This window comes from Canis lupus, chromosome 5 (assembly GCF_003254725.2).
Source record: "Canis lupus dingo isolate Sandy chromosome 5, ASM325472v2, whole genome shotgun sequence".
NCBI lineage: Eukaryota > Metazoa > Chordata > Mammalia > Carnivora > Canidae > Canis > Canis lupus.
In genome coordinates this window covers 56553695-56572746 of record NC_064247.1, presented here as the reverse complement: position 1 = coordinate 56572746, position 19052 = coordinate 56553695, and the positions used below count along the sequence as shown (strand labels likewise).

Below are 19052 nucleotides of genomic sequence, written 5' to 3'. Positions count from 1 at the left end.
GGTATCTGACCCAAACACTTAGTGTTTCCTGCGGTTTTCAAGAGGCAGATTACTTAGCAAATATTTTACTTAATGTGGGTTTTCTCGCCGTATGTGAAATCTCAACTATTAAAAACTCTTTGTCAGCGGTAGAAATAGATCCGTGCTGTACAGAGCATTCACCCAGTGTCCAAGGTGGCGTGCTATCTGAAGTGACCCGAGGTAAAAGATGACCTTGGGGTGCCTGGCTGGCCCAGTTGGAAGAGCAGGCGACTCTTCATCTCGTGGTTGTGGGTTTGAGCCCCACGTTGGGTGTAGAGATTGCTTAAAATAAATAAAAGTGAAAAAAAGTTAAATGAGCTTGTTGTTTGGGTCTGTATGTCTGACCCCATGATGTCCCCACTGCTGTCCCTGGAGGGGTTCCTGGTGGAGGGCAGTTGGGCCTCCTCAGGCCGCCACCACCCGTGGAACATGTGTGCCCCAGTAGTTGGCCCAGGTGAACCCCTGGATGCAGGCCTCTGCTGAAACTGATGCTGCATGGACCCAGGAGAAGCAGTCCTGGAGGCATGGGACATGGTCTTGGCCAAGGGTCTCCACAGCATTTCTGCCCCACGAAGCTTCCCCAGGCTCAAGTCTGAGACCTGAAGGTGCAAATGCAGCTGTGTGGTCTGGGTCTGAGCCTGCAGTGGCCCCCTCTGTGCCCGGGGCATCATGGGGGCAGGCTGCTGTGGGAATGATGCCCTGGGTTGTGGCTGTGGGTATGGAGGACCGGCCGCTGCCTTGAACCCTCCTCAGGGCCAGTTGGTATCTGCAACAGCAGGGTGGGGAGCACTGGAGAACAGGGTCTCCTTGGTGGTTTCCAAGCAGCTCCTGTGCTCACGGTGCTGGGCCCCAGGAGGACCCATGGGATGTCGGGGAGGGGCCACTGACGCTGAGCCCCGGGGGGGCAGCATCCCCTGCAAAGCATGGACTGAGACTCAGGAACCAATGGGCCAGGGGACTGGCTCCTGCTTCCTGCTTATTGTCCAGGTGGCTGGGGTGAGCAGGGTTTGGGCGTGCAGGTCATATTTAGGCTTCCAGGCGGGCAGGGCAAAAGTGGGTCCTCTGCATTGTGGCACCCTTCACGACCCAGGCGTTGAGAGCTGGCTTACCAGCTGGACACCCAGAAGGGCCAAGGCTTCAACAGCAAGTGCAGGGTTCACCATCACTGGCCTGTGAGGTGACCACCTCTCCCTGACCCTGGAGACACACTCCTCACATCTTCCCACCAGGCTTGTCTGTGGGGCAGCTCTGCCTCTACTTGCCAACTGTGGACGTGGTCTGGGGCTGGGGTCTGCTTTCATCATTCCTAGCAGACATCTGGAAATTGAAGAGTGCCCAGGGGACCCTTACACTGCCACCAGGACCAGTGTGCTCTGCCTTCCTCTAGGCTAGACTGCGAGCAGTGGCTCCCACGGGGGCTAGCCTTGGCCATTCCAAGTCTCATCTGCCGAGGGGCAGCTGTGGGCCCACTTGGGCCCCTGCCATGTGGCCAATGAGTCTGCCAGGCTTTGTTGGCTTGAGCTGGCCCCGGCCATCCTGTTGCCTGCAGTGTGGAGGTGGTTAAGGAAGGCCCTAACTCTTCCTGGGACCCGCTCACTGTTTCTCAGGTCCAGCTGGGGGGAATCTTGTGCTCCCTCTCCTCGGGCTGGAAACAGCTACCCAGGCAGGGCTCACCCTTGTGCTGAGCTCCAGAGCTCAAGGCCTGGGGACTCCTCTCCCTTTCCCCTGCTGGCTCAGGATAGCAGGAAGCCAAGAGGCCTGGCTAGGTGAGGGCACTCCCCAGCGTTTCTTTTGTGCCCCAAGAAAAGGGGAGAGGAGGACTCCAGCAACTTTGGCCAGGCCACCCACCATTCCTTTCTACAGGGTCAGTCCTTCCCCTGGGTAGCCATGCTTGCCCCTAGTGGAGAGCCAGTGCCCAGGGTCACCTAGGCCAGGGCAAGGCTGGGAGACCAGTAGGTCAGCTGTCCTGCTTCCTGGGTCCTGCCTTTCTCAGGAGCTGGGTCTGAATTGGCCTCTAGGCATCACCAGGGCCTGGGGGTGGGGTCGGGGGGACCTGTGTCAGAGGGAGGGGACCCCGAGTGAGGTAGGTCATACATAGGAAGGGCAGCTGGGGCTGTTGGTCCCATGGGAGTTTGTCACTACCCTTGGGCTGCCTGGGCCACCACCCTGAAGGGGTTGGATGTGAGGTGCCAGGAGCTTAGCTGGGAGACGGGTGGAGTGAATTCGCCTTAACAGTTTACAGGGTGAGATGACCCTCCTGGGGAAGGGTGGGAGCTGTTTCCGAAAGTAGGGAGTGCCTGGGGGAGGTGCAGCCCCTGAAGCAGCCTGACACCCCGTCCACGCCCCCAGGCTGGCAGATCAGCAGAGCATGAGCCCTCCCCCTTGGAGCTTTGGGGAGGAGGGGAGGGTTTATCTCGCAGCGCGCTCTCGGGCAGCCAGGGCACTGCGTGTGAGGGGAGGCGGCGGCAGCGGCCCTGGCCCTCTGGCCCTTTGGCCCTCTGGAGCAGGAGCACGTCTTCACCTGCTGTGTCCCGTGTCGTCTGCCCATCGTGGTGTTCGCCCTGCCTGCACATGCAGCGGGGGAAGCCAGGCGGCCCCTGGGCTCGAGTCCCCGCATGTGGGCTTTGAGTGCCAGCTGCACTGCCGCCCCCATGAGCACACCTGGGTGTCCCTCCTCACAGCGCTGAGCCACCACCAAGGTCTGGAGCCACCAGGCGCCATGCACTGGGTTTGCGCAGCCGCTGTCGTGGCCCTCCTCTGGCTGCAGCTTATGCTCTTTGGGGGTGTTGGGGCGCGGCGGGAACCCAAGAGGCCACGGCAGCCCAGCCAGCGCACTGAGCCCACCGCCACCACATCCAACCGCGAGGGGCTGCTGGGCTCCCCCAAGGTACGTGCGGGCTGGTTGCATGTGGGTACGGGTGTGCATGCACTTGTAGGCTTCAGGGGGCCCCTGGTTCTCAGCTGTCCCCCTACTTGCAGTCTCTGCCCTGTCTGGCTCTCCAGGTCTCTCCATCCTGTCTTGGTGGAGTGGGGCTTTGGGCAGGATTTGCAGCAGCTGGTCTTGGAGCAGCCACTGGGTGCCCCCCACACCCCTAGCTAGGGGAAGGGGAGGGGGAAGGAGGCCTTCCCAGAGGGGCTGCACTGAACCCTCTGAAGCTCCAGGTCCTACCTGCTTCTAGCAGTCTGCTGCCATTCCGTGTAGCTGCTAATTCAGGAATGGGTGGGGGGAGCTCTAGACCCTTGTTGGGGATCCAGATACCCCTCAACTTGAGTGGCCTGAGAGGCCGAGGTTAGCCTGGACTCTGTGCTTCCTGGAGGTCCTTGCCCTGACTGCCACTGTGTAGTGAGCACCCCAGATGGTCTCTGGCCTCAGTCTGCCCCTGGGTTCCCCTCCACCCTCTCGAGCCAAGTCTCTCCAGAGTAGGTCTTGGAGCCAACCCCAGAAGCACAGGCCTGGTGGCTTCGTGCAGCTGCCCACCTGGGAGCCGAGGCCTGGAAAGGGAGAGGCAGATGCTGAGGCAGGTCCCCCACCCCCTAGGCCCTCACGCCTTTGATCCTGGCCTCCCACCTCCTAAGGGCGTCTCTGTGGCGGCCAGCCTGGCTGCTCTCAGCCCACGCGCCCGTTGGAGCCTGAGGCCCCATTTTCCAGATGGGCAGGCTGAGGAGAGGGAGTCTTTGGGCCAGCCAGAGCCAAGTGGGCTACTAGCAGCTTCTGGGGGCAGGCATCGGTTAGTCTGGGGACAAGCAGGCAAATCTCTATTCCAGGAGTGGTTTCATGCGGTGGGGGGAAGGGGGGGCCGGGGACTGCACTGTGACATGTGCTCCAGACACTGGGACCCCTGGTGTCCGTGGGGTGGGGGGGCGGGGGGCTGCCATAGGACATGTGCCCCGACACCGGGAGTCCTGTTCTTCCTGCTAGCTGTGGGCTCATCTCCGACCTGCCCTTGCACCTGTGGCCCTTGGCTCCTAGACCACTAATGGACTTGTCTGTTAAGGCTCCTGCGTTCCTCATTCGTGGCCGGGGTGGATGGCAGGCAGGGGGTCAGGCAGGTATCAGATATGTGAGGAGCCGGGATATTCAAACGTTCTTGGCTTCTCTCTCCTCTCTGGGTGGGGCCCAGATCAGGGTTGGGAGGCACCCCCCCTGCCTGCCCCTCCCACACCCCACCCTGGGATAGAGGCCTGTCTGGGGGTATACTGGGAAGCCCCGGCCGTCCTAGAAACCTGGCTCGTACTGTGGGAGGGATTGAGGGCTGACTGCCAGGCTGGACCCCTGAGTCGGGGCCTCTCAGTCCGCCCTGCCGGGACAGCTCTCTGAGGGCGGCCGTGCTGGTGGCTCTCTCAGCCGTTTTGTGAGTGTCCTGTGGGAGCCTGGCCTGCAGCCTTCCTCAGAGAAGGCAGATTGTCCCCAGCCCATGCCCCCTTCCTTAGGGTGAGGTTCTCCTTTGACTTTGGGGTTTAGGGTGCTCCTGCCTGTCCTGCCAGCTCTAGGCAGAAACTGGGCCGAGGAGAGGGTGATTGAAGGGTGGAGGGGGACATGGTATTGGGCAGCTTGCTCTGCCCCTCCCAGCCAGGGGCCCTCCCTGCGGCCTGAGGAGCAGGGCTGGCGGGAGGGCCAAGGCTGCCAGCTCTCACACCTGATGCCCAGCACAAAGCCGGGCCTGGGTCTCTCCTCTCCCCGGCTTGGGTGTCTCTGAGGCTCTTGAGAAGCCTCCCAGGAAACTTGCTTCTGCTCTTTACTGTGCCCCCAGCCAGGGCAGGTCCCTGTTGGGACTTGCGGGGTTGCCCCCGGTGTGCATGGGTGTGCCTGTCTGCTCGGGAACTCAGCGTGGTGGGAGGGGACATGGTCGCTCCAATACAGAACCCAAACCAAGGTCCTTGGATGGCAGGTCCTGGCTTCCACAAAGGACCTAAGCCCTTGCCCTGTGTGTCCTGGTCTTGGTCCCCAGGGGTAGCCTGCAGTGCCCTGTTGCCATGTTTCTTGTGAGTGTTCTAAGTCCTGCCTGGGCCCTGAGGTTCCCCACTCTCCGCTGAGGGCAGTAGGGCAGGGCTCATCGGGGCCCAGTAGCCGGAACACTAGCCCTGTCCCCTGTCCCCTGTTCCTGCAGCCACCTGAGGCCCTGGGGTCTGAGTTCTCAGATGCACACATGACATGGCTGAACTTCGTCCGGCGGCCAGATGACGTGGCCTCAAAGAAACGGTGCCGGGGCCGGGACCAGAAGTCGGTGAGCCCCAGGGTCTGCACCCAGGGTAGGGGTGGCTGTGGTCCCACTGGGGCCCTCACTTCCTCCTGCCTCCCTCCAGCGAGGTCTCTCTGGACCCCCCGGGCCCCCCGGGCCCCCGGGGCCCCCAGGACCTCCCGGGGCTGCAATCACCCAGGAGGCCCTGCTGCGAGAGTTTCAGGAGATGCTGAAAGGTGAGACCCCTGTCCCAGACTCTTGCCGCCTAGGCCTTGGGGGTGATTCCACCCTGGTCCCAAGATGCTGTCCTCACCCTTTCCCCCACCAGAGGCTACCGAGCGCCGGTTCTTGGGGCTGTTGGGCTCATTGCTGCCCGAGGGGACAGGTCGGCAGCTGGTGGCAGAGGCCTTCCACTGTGTACTGAAGGGCCCCATGGTGGTGGAGGAGAAGACGCTGGTAGAACTGCATGGCTTCCAGGCCGTGAGTGGGCGTGGGGATGAGCCCTGGTGTCCTGGGGGCGTCTGCTGGAGGCCCTCCTCACCTGCCAGCAGGGGAAGTGGGAGTGGGCAAGGTGCTGAGTAGGCTCCCCACTGCTGGGCAGGGTTCACAGTTGGCCTGGGGTGGCCACCCAGCACAGACACACAGGGGGCACCTGGGGGAGGTCATCTGGGTCAGGGTTAGCAGGTCCTGTGTGCCACAAATATAGATGGGGTGCAAGGTGCTCAGGAGCCAGGATGCCCTCTCTGGTGAGGGCTCTGGAGGGTTCATCCATCCCTTAGGGCCAGGAGCCCGTGACCCTCTGCCCTTGTCCTGCCCACCTGGGGTCTGCTTGGGGTGGCGGCTGTTGGTCACAGACGCCTCCCCCAGGGTGGATGTGCGAGATGAGGGCCCAGGCCCTGTAGCCGGCTGTTCACCTGCTATCCCTCCAGCCCGCTGCCCAGGGCGCCTTCCTGCGGGGGTCTGGCTTGAGCCTGGCCTCCGGCCGGTTCACAGCTCCAATGACTGCCATCTTCCAGTTTTCTGCCAGCCTGCATGTGGGTGAGTGGGGGCCTGGGTCCCCTTGCAGATCCCACTGGGGGGGATTGCTTGGGGCCCACCTGCTCACAGCCTTCAGCTGCTCCTGGGCCTGTACTTGGTGGTGTGCCCCAGGGCCTGGCCCCTGCCCCCTCTGCTCTGTGCTCCCTGGGGGCTGCTGCAGGCTAGGCCTGTCTCCACAGACCACAGGGAGATGCAGGGCAGGATGCGACTGCGGGCTCGGGACACAGTACGGGTGCTCGTCTGCATCGAGTCCCTCTGTCACCGACACGCGTGAGTCTTGTCTTCCTTGGGGGCATCCTTGATGCTATGGGGGCTGCAGGGGTGGTGCCCAGGGCTGGACTGTCCCACCCGTAGACAGGGAAGGGGCTACTCCAAACACAGAGCTGCCTGTGAACCTGGTGGGGTCCTGGCCTCACAGGCAGCGGTACCCTCACCCCTACCCTGGGGCACTGTCTCCAGGTCCCTGGTGGCCATCTCAGGCCTGGAGAGCCGTGCCAGGGTCTTCACCCTGCATGTGGAGGGGCTGCTGCAGCTGCAGGTGAGGCCGTGGGCTGGGTTGCTGAGCAGAGCTCCTAGGACTGGAGTCTCGGGCCTGCACTGCCCAGTGCAGAGTGGATAGACCCTGGGGGTGGCTGCTGCCTGGTGGGGCTCGAGCTTCATTCGTCCAGATGCTGCCCCCTGGGCAGGTGGGGACTGTGGGTGGTGATGTCCAATGTGGGGTGTCTACAGGCTGGACAGTATGCCTCCGTCTTTGTGGACAATGGCTCCGGGACAAGCCTCACCATCCAGAGTGGCTCCAGCTTCTCCGGCCTTCTCCTGGGCACGTGAGGGCCATGCCAGGGGCTGGAAGTGTGACTGTCCCTCCTGTCCCCACTGTTTACTGTGTTGACTGTTAAACCTATGCTCACAGCAATAAAGAGCTTTCAGCCCCCCTGTCACCTAGTCACTGTGTCATCATAGGGGTGGGGTGGGGGTATGGCCCTGGAAGGACTAGTGGCCTCATGTCCAGTCTTGAGGGCAGCAGCCTATGACACCTGTGGGGCCAGGGGCCCAGAGTCTCTCATCCTGGGGCACTGGAAGTCCTCAAGGTTGGTGAGTCAGATGGCGGCCAGACACCCCATTCTGTGCCTGTCTGGGGTGCAGAGGGCAAGGTGGGGAGCTCTTGGGAAGGCCTTGTCCCGGGGGGGGGTGTGCAGGCTGCCAATGCCACATGTGACCCAGAAGGCGTTCCTGCCCACCCCCAGCTGAGCTGAGTGCTCATGAGTGGGGCAGGGCCCGGGGCTGTCCGCTCCTAGGCTGGGAGGGCACCTTACCGCACCCCGCTTCACCTTGGTGGCTGCCACACCGGGCAGCCGCAGACCCCAGGCGGGGTGACCGAGTCCGGCCTGCAGGTTCTGTGTGTACTTGGAGCCCCCAACCCCCACCCTGTTTTGGCTCCAGCAAACCCAGACCAAAGAATGTAAATTGGTGTTGGGATGTCCGGGCCTCTGCAGAGCTGCCGAGATACCATCTTGGGTTGGCACCTGGGCCCTCGGCAGATGCCTGGGGGCTGGGGGTGGGGCCTGGCTCTGCAGCAGCAGGGCCTGAAGCCCCCTTTCCAAGGCTGAGCAGGGCTGGGCAGGGGCAGGGGCAGGGGCAGGGGGAGGGCCTGGGCTCTGGGGCCTGCCTACATGCTCCAGACGGGAAGCAGGGCAGGAAGCTATTAGAGGCTGAGGGCCAGCCCTGCCCCTTGGGGACTCTGAAGGCCCTGGGGGAGCGGGACTGGGGGGAGCACTTGCCCGGGAGGGACCCTCCCTGCAGCCCGCTGAGTAATGAGGCAGGAGAGCACTGGTGCCGGGCTGGCGGCAACCACGGGCTTGGCCGATGACCCGTCCTCACCTCTCTCCCTGGTCGCCCCAGGGTGGCGTCAGGGGCAGGGGGAGGGGGGGATGCTGAGTGGGGATATTCTGGCAGCTTGGGGGGCAGGGGCACGGGGGGCCTTTCTGTGTGTTGGGAGAGGACATGTGCACAGGGGAGGCAGAAACTTGGGAGGGGACACTGGCCCCCCTTCCCATCCTTGAGGCCCTGTGCTGGGCTTGACTGTGGGCACTGGCCATGCCTGAGACCCTGTAGAGAGCGGAAGACAGGCTCCCCCAGGGTACAGGGGGTGGGAATGCTGAGACATGATGGCCAGCACCCAGCAGATTCTCAGCTGTGCCCGAGGGCTCCCTGCAGTCCTTCAACACCAGCCAGTCCTCTACCTGGTCAGGCCCAGGAGGGGGCAGGTCTCACTAGATCCAGACCTGCTGTGGGGGCTGTGATGACAGAGATGGAGACCCAGACCCAGGGATGGGGCCCAGGGCCCACAGAGAGTGACAGGAGATGACAGATGAGAGGCTGGGACAAGAAGGATGGAGCAGGCCAGCCCTGGGAAGCCCACGGTGGGCGCGTGGCCAGGGCTCGTCCTGGCGCCTGACTGCGCCTGCCTCCAGGTCTGTCTGGTCTCCCTGTTCTCACCTCCCTAGTCAGAGGTCCCCGTTACCACGTAGACCTAATCCCCCTGGAATGCTCTGTGTCCCGCTGAGCTTCTATCGCTGAGGGGGTGGGAGTGAAATTATGGGGGGTTGGGATGGTCCGTGGGGGCTACTGTATAGTGTCCAGGGTTATGAGCTGGCGGGGGTTCCAGGGCTCAGGCCCCAGGCTCAACCTGGTCCCCCAGGACGCAAGCCAGACTAACCCCCGCACCCCCCCAGCCCCGTGTGAGCGAGGGGCCGGGGCAGGGCCTTCCAGAGCCCAGGTATAGGCCCGTAGGTGAAAGCAAAGACAGCCTCTGTCCAATGGAGACATCGCTGGCTCTGGGGCCTGCTTCAGTGGGAGCTGGCTGCTCTGTGGCCCCCACCCCAAGCTCCCTGAGGCCTAGGGAGGTATCTGGAGCCCCTACGGGGCCCTGGATATTTGTGGAGATGATTCAAGGGGTACGAGAGTCTGGGAGATGGGGTTCTTCTCCAGGCCTGGCCTCTCTGGTTTTATAGCTGGGCTTCGGGGTGGCAGAGCCAGAGTGGGCCCACAGCTCCGTATGACCTTGGGGTCACCCTTGACCCAAGCCCTGCCCGGGAGCAGCAGGAAGCAATGGGCTGACCACACTGACCTCTTCTAGGGCTCACATCTCAGAATCTCCCTCTGACTCTGGGGCTGGCTAGGCAGGGCTCAGGGCCAGCTGTGCAGGTTGGGTGCTCCTGGGAAGGGGTGTGCCCCAGTATCCTCTGGCCCTGCGCTGCCACAGCTCTGGTCTTGGGGCCTTGGGAAACTGGGGCAGGGGGCATCTTGATGTTGGGTCACAGCCCAGCCCTTCCAGACCCTTGGCGTGCCGTCTGGTTTGAATGCGGACAGGAATGTGGGTGTCAGGACAGATAGAAAGTCCTCCGTGGGGGTCCAGGAGCAACCACTAGCTTAGGAGCCAGGCCACACCCCAGGTGCATGGCACGAACCTAGAGGGGCAGAGTGGGGGCTCCTGGCTGTGAGCGGGAAGGTTGCCTGTCCCCTCTTCCCATGACTCTCTGTGGGGCTGAGGGATGGGACAGCGCAGGGGTGAAGCTTGCAGAAGCCCATCCCTCCCCGGCCTGGGCCCTGGGGTACCTGCAAGACATGTGGATGATAGCCTGTGGCCAGGCGGGCTGGCCTTTTGTGGCCAGGGCCCAGCTCTGGGTCTGACTTTGCTCCCTCAGTGTGGGCCTAGGGCTGGTAAGGGGGCTGTTCTGGGGCCGGCTCCCTATCCCCAGTCAGGTTCCTCCCTGCACACCAGACATCCTGACTCCTGTGACCTGGGCCAGGGACTGAGACTTGGCCTGGAAGCCTGTGTATTTCTCTTCTTGGGTCTGCATGTACCCAGGCTCCTTGTACCGACCCGTTGTCCTGGTGGCTGTGACAGTGTCTCTGACCTGGAGTGGTGGGGCTGCAGTGTCCCTGAGTATCTCTGTGTGACATGCATGGGGTGAGTCTCTGTGTCTCCTCTGTCTCTGCCCTGGGACCAGGACTTTCTTTGTTTAGCAAGAATTGCCAGGATCCTTGGGAGCAAACACAGGGCAGGTGTCCAGGACCTGGTGGCTGGAACTCTGAGTTCCTCACCCCCAAGGAGAAGCTCCAGTACACCATCCTGGGGCAGAAGCTCACGGGGGGGCAGCAGGGAGCCTTAACTCCCCTGAGGTCGCTTTTCTGCACACAGAGCACTGATCTGACTGGGACTGGGGAAGGGGTGCGGGGTGCTGCATACCTGGGGTCTTGCTCACTGATTGGTCTTGGCCAGTGTACCCTCTGGGCTCTGAGTTCTCCATGCCTTCAGGGTCCTACCCCAGGTCAGCCAGGTACTGGGGCTCTAGCTTGGGGCACCTGAGCTGACCCGAGCTGAGGCCTTCAGCATCCCAGGGTGTCCCAGGGCCCAGACCCTGCAGCTGGGTCACGGCAGCATGTCTGGGTGTCGAGAACACACACCTGACCCAAGCCTGTGCCTGCTGCTGCCACCAGTAAGTCTGCTCTCTTGCGAGTCTGATGGTGTGCACAGGCGGGTCTGGCCTGGGGCTGGCGGGGGCGGGGGGGGGCTGCTTGGGGACAAAAGGCCTTTGTTTGGGAGGGTTTGGGGTGCAGCCCCTGCTTCGGGGCAATGACTCATGGGTTCCTCTGGTGTGATAACTTCAGTTTTGCAACAGCCGGCATGTCACACACACACACCTGGGGCGGCTTCGAGGGTAGGAGGGACCCCCACCTGCTCTTGCGGCCCTTCCAGGCTGCTCAGTTGGAAGCTGGGTATGTGTGGGGGTGGCAGCGAGAACAGGAGTGAACAGGAAGGGTGTCAGAGGGCCAAACAAAACTCCATTACTTAAGTAAAGCATCTCCAGAGGAGCCCCTTGCCTGCTGCCCAGCCCCTTGCCATAGGCCTGGACCCCTGCCACCCATGCGGGGGGCCCTGGCCACAGGGGTCCCTCAGAGCAGAATACACCAGTCCAGACCCCGGGGGCACTACCAGGCCTTTACTGGGGGGTTGTCTGATCCCTCCCCTGGGACCAGAGGGACAGGGTGGGGGCCTCTCTAGGTATGTGGCTGGAGGGCCTGACACGGTGACGTGCTGTTTTGGGCTTCAGTCTGGTTCTGGCCAACCATCCATCACTCTCTTTGCAAGATCAAGTGGGCGCCTGTGTCAGGGTGCAGGGGCCTCTTGGGGGCTGGGCCATTGACATCCTCAGACTCCTGGGAGGAGGGGAGGGGGCAGGGCTTGGATTTCCTTCTCCTCGGGTCACCAGGCTGGGTCAGGCCATGGGTCAGTGGGAGGCGGGATCTGGGTGAGTGTCCTTGCAGAGTTCTGGCCACTGCCTGTGGTGTTTACTCTGGAGGATGGAGCAGCCCATGGTCCAGCTCCATCCAGTGGACAGAGCAGTGTCCTGTTCAGGCCACTCTGGGGCCCTGGCTCCTCCCTAGCCTTGAGCATCACCCAGCGCCACAACCAGATGAGCTCTGCTTGATGGAGCCTGCTGCCCAGCGGGAGGGGCTCTGGGGCCATGCGCAAGGGAAGTGCAGGGACCTGGGGCCAGGGGACAATGGGGCACCACGTTGGCAGGTGGCCACAGGAGTGTGGGAGGGCCCTGCTGAGGGGCCAGCCAAGCTGCTGCTGCTGCTTTTGGCTTCCCCCACCAAAACCACCTGCCCAGTCCTCCCGGATTCTGGTTCTGGCTGCCCATCCAGCTACCATGTCCCCTTCCTAGGGTGGGGGTGTGCTCTGGGGTGGCTTTCATTTCTACGCTCAAGTGGACACCCCTCTGTAGAGACTCTTGACCCTCATCACTTCCTGGGTCACCCTCCACACACACCCCTACTCCCAAGGCAGCCAGGTGTAGCCTTCAATTCTGTGTTGAGGGGAAAGGGGCAGGAGCCACGCCAGCCCCACTCTGGGCTTCTGCAGAGGCTGATTCCCCCTCTGAGGCTTGGTACTCTCTCCAGGACCCCACCAGTTGGATGGGGCTGGATGGACCCCTGGGCACCTGTGGGAGCTCAGATTGGGGGCCACACCTCTGTCCCGTCTTCTGACTTGGGCAGCTGAGGCTGGCATCCCAATCCCTGGGACCTCCCAGAACAGAATCCCCTGGCCCTGGTGCCCTGTCCTAGCCTCGTACATTTTCCTCACTTTCCATGTCCTGTTCTGAGCCCCTCTGGGGTGCGGGGAGGCCTGGAGCTGGGAGCAGCTGCACTGCACAGATGCCCATTGGCCCCTGGGCAGAGCAGGGTACCGGAGCCTCCATGTCATTGCAGATGCACCGAAGGCCTGAGGCTGTCCGTCTCCTCCATCCCCTCACCTGCTACCACTCCTGAGGCAACCCCACCCACTGCACAACCTCTAGTGGGACCCCACAGTAAGGCCGGAAGGGGTGGCAGCTCCTGGCACTCCTGAAGGTGTCCCAGCAGAGGACAGTCATCATTGAAGTGGTCAGTGCAGGGGGTAGGGTCACCTGGCTGCAGTGTGGCCATGAGGGGTAGCATTGGGGCTCCTGAAAGGGGGAATGGGAGGGATAGGGAGCCAATTGCCTCATCCACAGGAGGCATGGGGGCTGGGGAGACTGGGAATGGGTCTGGAATGGAGGAGTGTTGGGAATGAGTGGGAGCAGGTGTGTGTGGGGAGGAGGAGGACTGGGGTGGCCCAGGCTGGCAGTAAGCCCACCCTGGCCCCAAGGAAGGGGCAGTGGGTGCCCATAGAGGCCAGGGGACAAGTGGAGGGATGATTTTAGTTACCGAGGGAGGCTGTGGGGAAGGTCCCTTGGGTGGGGGCTGGAAGGGGCAACCCCTGGGCAGGACCGAGAGTTGGAGGACCATCGGGTCTTAGGAACAAGGAGACCCACAGGGCCTGGACTGTGGCCCCTCAAGAGGCCAGGTCGTGGTGCCTGCTCCCTGGACTCAGGGCAGGACAGAGGCATAACAACAGAGCATACTTAGCAGGAGCGAAAACAAGCCAAGCCTCTCTTCAAGCCTCTGGGACCTGAGTGCAAGCACCAGGGAGCAAGTGGGCGGTAATTCGGACTTCACTGCGCGACCTGCTGGCCAGGGCCGTGGAACGTGGGGTTCTCTCCGATTCCTCTGAGGTCCTGAGTGGGCCTATCTGTGGCCAATAGCCATATGCTCCCTTGGCTCCTGACAGCGAGAGGCAATGGTCTCACCATGGGGACCAAGGTGCCCAGGTCAGGCGGGGGCTGGGAGGGCACTGGCCATCCTTGTTGTGACCCAGCCCTCCCAGCTCGGATGTGGACACCCAGAGATCAGGGGTCTGTGACGTGCATGCAGCTGGGAGGGCCAGGGGCTGGTAGGGACCCGGAGCTGTGCGGGTCTAGGGCTCAACCATAATCCTGTAGCTCTGTTGCTACGTGGTCCCCTCCAACAGGTGTGGGTCCAGGGTGGGCCCCCCACACTGCAGCCCTCGTCCCCATCAATCCCTCCCATGTCCCCTATCCTTCCCAGCTATTGCCAACTCTGCCACACCAGGTGGGCCCAGGCTTTTGGGGGGTATGAGGGGGCAGGAGAGGGGATGGGGGCTCTTGGCTGAGATCCAGGGAAACAGGGCAGATGGTGGGTTACAGCACCAACTCCCATTGGCCACACAGCTCATGGCTCATCTCTGGGAGCCACGCTTCTCTCCCCCACGTGACTGCAGTCCCTTCCTGGTGGCCATCCACCCAAGAGGGCACTGCCTCCTCCAGAGTCTCTTGGGTCTCACATTCCTCTCTTTTGTATTAGAATTAGTGATGTAATATATATTTCTGTATTAAATTTTAAATGTTGAGATGATTGCAAATGCAATGTACTCGTGACAAATAATACAGGGAGCTGCTGTGCCCTTCACCCTGTCTCTCCTTAAGGTAGAGTCTTGTAAAACTACTGGACAATATCACAAGCAGGATGTTGATATTCAAGCCAGATGCCGGGCAGTTCCACCCCCAGGAGAGCCACCTCTGTCTCCCTCCCACCTCCCCTCCTTGACCCCTGGCAGTGCTCATCTGTCCTCCATGTCTATAACCGTGACCATCCAAGAATGTCATTGGAAATGGAAGTACCCGGTAGGCAATCTTTTGGGATGGGCTTTTCTTTCTTGACAAATCTTCATAGATTCATCCTGTTACTGCCAATGTTTCTCCAGTTTCTCCCATTTTCTAGCCATGGGACCTTGACCACAGCACTCAGGGTCTAGGTCCCGTCTTTTCCTCCGTTCTCGGGAATGTGAAGGGGCTGTAGCCAGGGCTGAATGCAGGCGCCAGCACGTGATCCTGGTCCTCTGACGGCCCATGTTCTCTCTCCAGATACCTGCTCTCCATGTTGGTCTTGAGGGAGGGAGGGGCAGGACCAGAACCCTGCACGAGGAGGGGCACACCACCTGAGGGGGTTCTGGATGCCCCCCTGCCCTGTCTGGCCTCAATGCCCTGTCAGTGGGCTCTGATGGCAACTAAGAGAAGGATACTGGCTTGGCTGGGAGCAGAGTCAAGCCGTCCTGCATCCTAAATCCCCCATAAAAACCCGTTCGGTGGTCTAAATCCCCACCTCCTGGACAGTGCTGGGCTCACAGAGAACCTTGGCTCAGCCTCTGGTCCACAGGGCACACATGTCCAGATGGTGTGGAGCTCAAGTGGGGTGCCTCAGTGGATGGGGAGGGGCACCCTGACCTGGAAAGTCCACCAGTTGGACCGCAGGAGGGCAGGCTCTATCCGAAGGCCCCGTGACAACAGATAAGGTGACAGCGGAGGGTCACTGTAGGAAGGGGCCACTGGCTGTCAGCTCCATGTAGTCTGAACACTGATATCACAATGTGCTAATGATATGCAGTCAGCCCACTGCCTGGTCTGTTCTGTTTGGAAATTTAATGACTTAGGTTGAACAATACAAAGTTCCCATTTTTGTGAATGGGAATGCACATTAGCATTTCCATGTGATTCAACTGAGTGCTAAAGCTCCAGGACCCCCTCCTCCAAAGAGACATGCCTAGATTTTTTATGAGGAGGTCTTGGACATTGGTGCCATACTTTCTATGGGGTCCACTCTGGAGAAACCCAGAAGCTACAGCAGGACCGCAGATGCTGGGCAGGGGTCTCGAGGTCCAGTCTTCGGCTCAGAACTGGCTCTGTCATTGGAACCCAGGCTCCAGAAGCTGTCTGGTCTATGCCAGCAGTCTCCTTGTTTGAAAGATGGAGATGTACACATGCCATCCCCTTCAACCATCCAAAGGTTCAGACAGACGTCCAGGTGTCCCACTGTTCTCAGCATTCCTTGAGAACCTGTTGTTCAGTTGGCAGGGTCCCCTTCTGCTCACCAGTGTCTCCAAACCTGGACCCTCTCATGAATCCTTGCCTTGTAAACAATGTGTTTATGGGGCAGTCAGACCTGCCTCGAGGCAGCCAATCAGAAGGCTCACAGTCACCTTATAATTAGAATTTTGTCCCATCACAGGACATGATGGGGTCCCATGGGTCATGGGACCTCTCTGGCCCAGCTCTACCTTCTAATAGCAGGAGAATTGCGACCACAAGACCATCCCCCCTTCCTTCTAGCTCAAGACTTCAAATTCTGGATATTCTTCTACCTTTAAACAAAAATAACCCAAACCTTCTGCTTGGACTGTGTCCCCCAAAATTTAGACTAAAGCTTTAACCCCCAATGTAATAGTGACTGGAGCTGGTGTTGGCTGAGGTCATGATGGTGGGCCCTCTGCTGGTATTAGTGTCCTTGTTAAGACACCAGAAAGCTTGCTCTGGCTCTCTCTCATCCTAAGGACATGGCGAGAAAGTGGCTACCTGCACAGCAGGAAGAGGACCCTCCCCAGAACTGCACCTTGCTAGCTAGCACTCTGATCTGACTGCTAGTCTCCAGAACTGTGAGGAACTGTGAGCCTTGTCTGTGGGGTTTTGTCATGGTGGTGCAAGCAGAACAAGACATCTGCTTTTAAAATCCATGGCCTAGGGGATCCCTGGGCGGCTCGGCGGTTTAGCGCCTGCCTTTCGCCCAGGGCATGGTCCTGGAGTCCTGGGATCGAGTCCTGAGTCGGGATCCCGGCATGGAGCCTGCTTCTCCCTCTGCCTGTGTCTCTGTCTCTTTCTCTATGTCTGTCATAAATAAATAAGTAAATCTTTTAAAAAATAAAAATAAAAAAATCCATGGCCTAAGAACACAAAAGAATGGCAGTGAAAAAAGGCAAGTCAGAGATTTGCACCCCCAGACTGCACTGCCCCGAAGGACTGCAGATGCTGGTGGCATGGCCGGGTGACCTGGACAGCAAACCCAAGCCAGGTTCCAGAATAAGAACGTGCGTTAGCATCGAACACTGCAGGACTGAGAAAAGGGCTCACGGCTGTGCTGGAGTCTGTTTATTTTACTTTTGTGATGACCACAACACTCACTTTTCACATTTAATGGGGAAAAAAGAAACTGATCTTCTGGGATCTGTTAGGGTATGAGAGAAGATCGGCAGGGAGAGTGCTGTCTCCAAAGGGATGCGCCAGTTGGCAGAGCCTGTTTTCTTAAGACAGAACGTGGGAAACCTCACCGATGCTTCCAAGGGTTCAGATTCCTGGAACTTGAGCCCAGAGTCTACAATAACAGATGCGTGTGTGAGAAATACTTGCCCCTGCATGGCCGTGAGGAAGCCTTAAAAGGAAAGTCTTTTCAGAAAGAGACAATAGGACTGACTTTTGTGTAAACTGGGAAGAGAAATGGACAGTTTTAGAATTCTTCCACATTTAAACACACAGGCAGCAACAGGTCTACGACTCAAGCTGTAAAAACAGATTAATCCACAAAGTCCAAGTTCTGATAGAAAAGTCTTCCCTTAAATAATTTAAAAAATACTGAGGTCCACATTCCTAACTTAATCTCTTATCTACACAAATTTACAGTATTTATAAATCACAGGCTAGCACTGAATTACATTTATCACGAATTCACCCTAAAGCAACACAGACCAAAATACCATTGAAGCTAATTAACATCACACACGGTTAACTCTTGGATTACCACGCGACAAATGACACCAACGTGGAACATAAAAGAAGGTAACCTAACCCAATAAATCTACGGTGATTTTGATAAAAGCCACTGGAACACAACACAGTCAAGTCGCAGCATGCAAGGGCCGGAAGATCAGTTCCCTGCAGCCACAGCTCCAATGTGGCGACCTCCTAGATGGACGGTCAATGCAGGATGCAGGCTGTGACCTAGTGCCCACCCCCAAACAAGTCTGGATTCTTTCTTTGGGGTCAGCCTCTGCAAGTGCCTGGAGGCTCCAGCCTCTGGCTGCCTTCCTCTACCCTGGGAGAAGGCAGCACACGCCCAGACCCGGGAGGGGCTGCAGCCACCTCTGCCTGCCCTCACACTCAGAGGTGGGCATCTTCCCAGTGTAGGCCCATGCTGGCTGAACTCCAGGAACAAGACATCTCTCCCTAGATATTATGTGCTGCCCTGGCAAGCCCTATAGTGACCACTGGGATGCACAGCCCCAGGCACCCACTGGAGCTGGGCCCTACACGCTGTCCACTGCCACTCAGCATCTGCCTGAAAACCCCACCGGTCGCCAAATACACCCCGTCCCCCGAAGGGCTGGACTCATCCTGGGTGACCATCGGGAACCTGTAGGGCCGGTGGGAGGCCCCCTCGGCAGCTGCCGCCCAGAACCCCGCCTGAGGCATCTGTCCTGGCCTCCCTCCAGCGCCGGGTGCTGGGCGGCTCAGGGGATGCCCTCCTTCCTCTGGCAGCACTGCGACGGAGGCGCGGACCAGTCGTACACATATGAGAGGCGCAGCTGCACCTCCTGCTTGCACAGGCGGCCCTCGCGTGTCAGCATCTGGTGCTTCTCCAGCATGTCCTCCAGGCTCTGCTTGTGCGTCACCAGGTACTGGTTGCTGCAGCCGCGGGACTTGTACTCAGTGTCGAAGCGCGGGTCGTGCTCGCGCTGGACGTCCACAGGCGCCAGCCAGGCGCCCAGGGACACGTCCTCGCTGTGCCAGGCGCGCAGGTACTCCCGGCTGAGGCGCAGGTAGTGCACCAGGTCGGCCGAGAGCACGTAGCCGCCGCCCAGCGCGTAGGGCAGGTAGTAGTCACAGAGCTGCCAGGCGGCTTCACGCCAGCGGCCTCCGGGCTTCACGCGGCCGCGGCCCGAGAAGAAGCCCCAGTAGAGGCGGCGGCGACGCGCGGGCTCGCGGGCTCGCAGCTCGGCCAGCAGCGCGTCCAGCCGCGCGAACGAATCGTCGTCGGCCTTGAGAACGAACTCGAAGGCCACGTGCTCGTCCAGCCAGGCCAGCATGGCCAGCACCTTGGCCGTGAGGTTCTCGTAGGCGTCGCGCAGCGCCGGCAGCAGCAGCAGGTCCCCGTGCCGTGCCTGCTCGCGCTCCAGGGCCCGGCGCTCCTCGGCGCCCAGGCCGCCCGTGCCCACCGCGAAGCGCGCCCACACGTCGCCCGGGCCGCCGCGCCGCCCCGCCGCCAGCCACGTGCCGCGGACCACGCTGCGCCGCTCCGCCGCCCGGGGCGCGCTGGCCACCAGCACCGCCAGGAAGGCGGTGGCGCGCGCGGGCCCGGCGGACGGGAGGCTGCGGCCGGGCGGCGGGCGGGGGCCGTCGGCGGCGCAGCGGGCCAAGTAGAGCAGCCCGGCGCCGCAGAGCGCCAGGCCACCCAGGCCCAGCGCTGTCCGGTGCCGCCACGCGCGCCGCAGCAGCTTCATGGCGGGCGCGCGCGCGCGCGCGAGGCGCCCCGGAGGACCCGAAGCCGGCGCCCAGGCCGCTTCCACCGGCGGCGGAGGCGAAGGGCCCGGCGCTGCCGGTCACG

The 19052-nt window shown here is 60.9% G+C and overlaps 2 protein-coding genes across 2 annotated transcripts; one reads left to right on the top strand and one right to left on the bottom strand.

Annotated features, from left to right (window-relative positions):
* The first annotated feature begins 2172 nt into the window (after positions 1 to 2172).
* Positions 2173 to 7166, top strand: C1QTNF12 (C1q and TNF related 12). The gene is made up of 8 exons (XM_025427570.3): positions 2173 to 2908; positions 5130 to 5246; positions 5326 to 5437; positions 5530 to 5681; positions 6131 to 6239; positions 6419 to 6509; positions 6699 to 6777; positions 6969 to 7166. The coding sequence occupies exons 1-8, from the start codon at positions 2390 to 2392 to the stop codon at positions 7065 to 7067; spliced, it is 1278 nt and encodes a 425-aa protein (XP_025283355.1). The 5' UTR covers positions 2173 to 2389; the 3' UTR covers positions 7068 to 7166.
* Positions 7167 to 15084: 7918 nt separating this feature from the next.
* Positions 15085 to 19041, bottom strand: B3GALT6 (beta-1,3-galactosyltransferase 6). The gene has a single exon (XM_025427573.3). It carries the CDS (start codon positions 18946 to 18948, stop codon positions 17959 to 17961), a length of 990 nt encoding a protein of 329 aa, XP_025283358.1. The 5' UTR covers positions 18949 to 19041; the 3' UTR covers positions 15085 to 17958.
* Between the last annotated feature and the right edge of the window lie 11 nt (positions 19042 to 19052).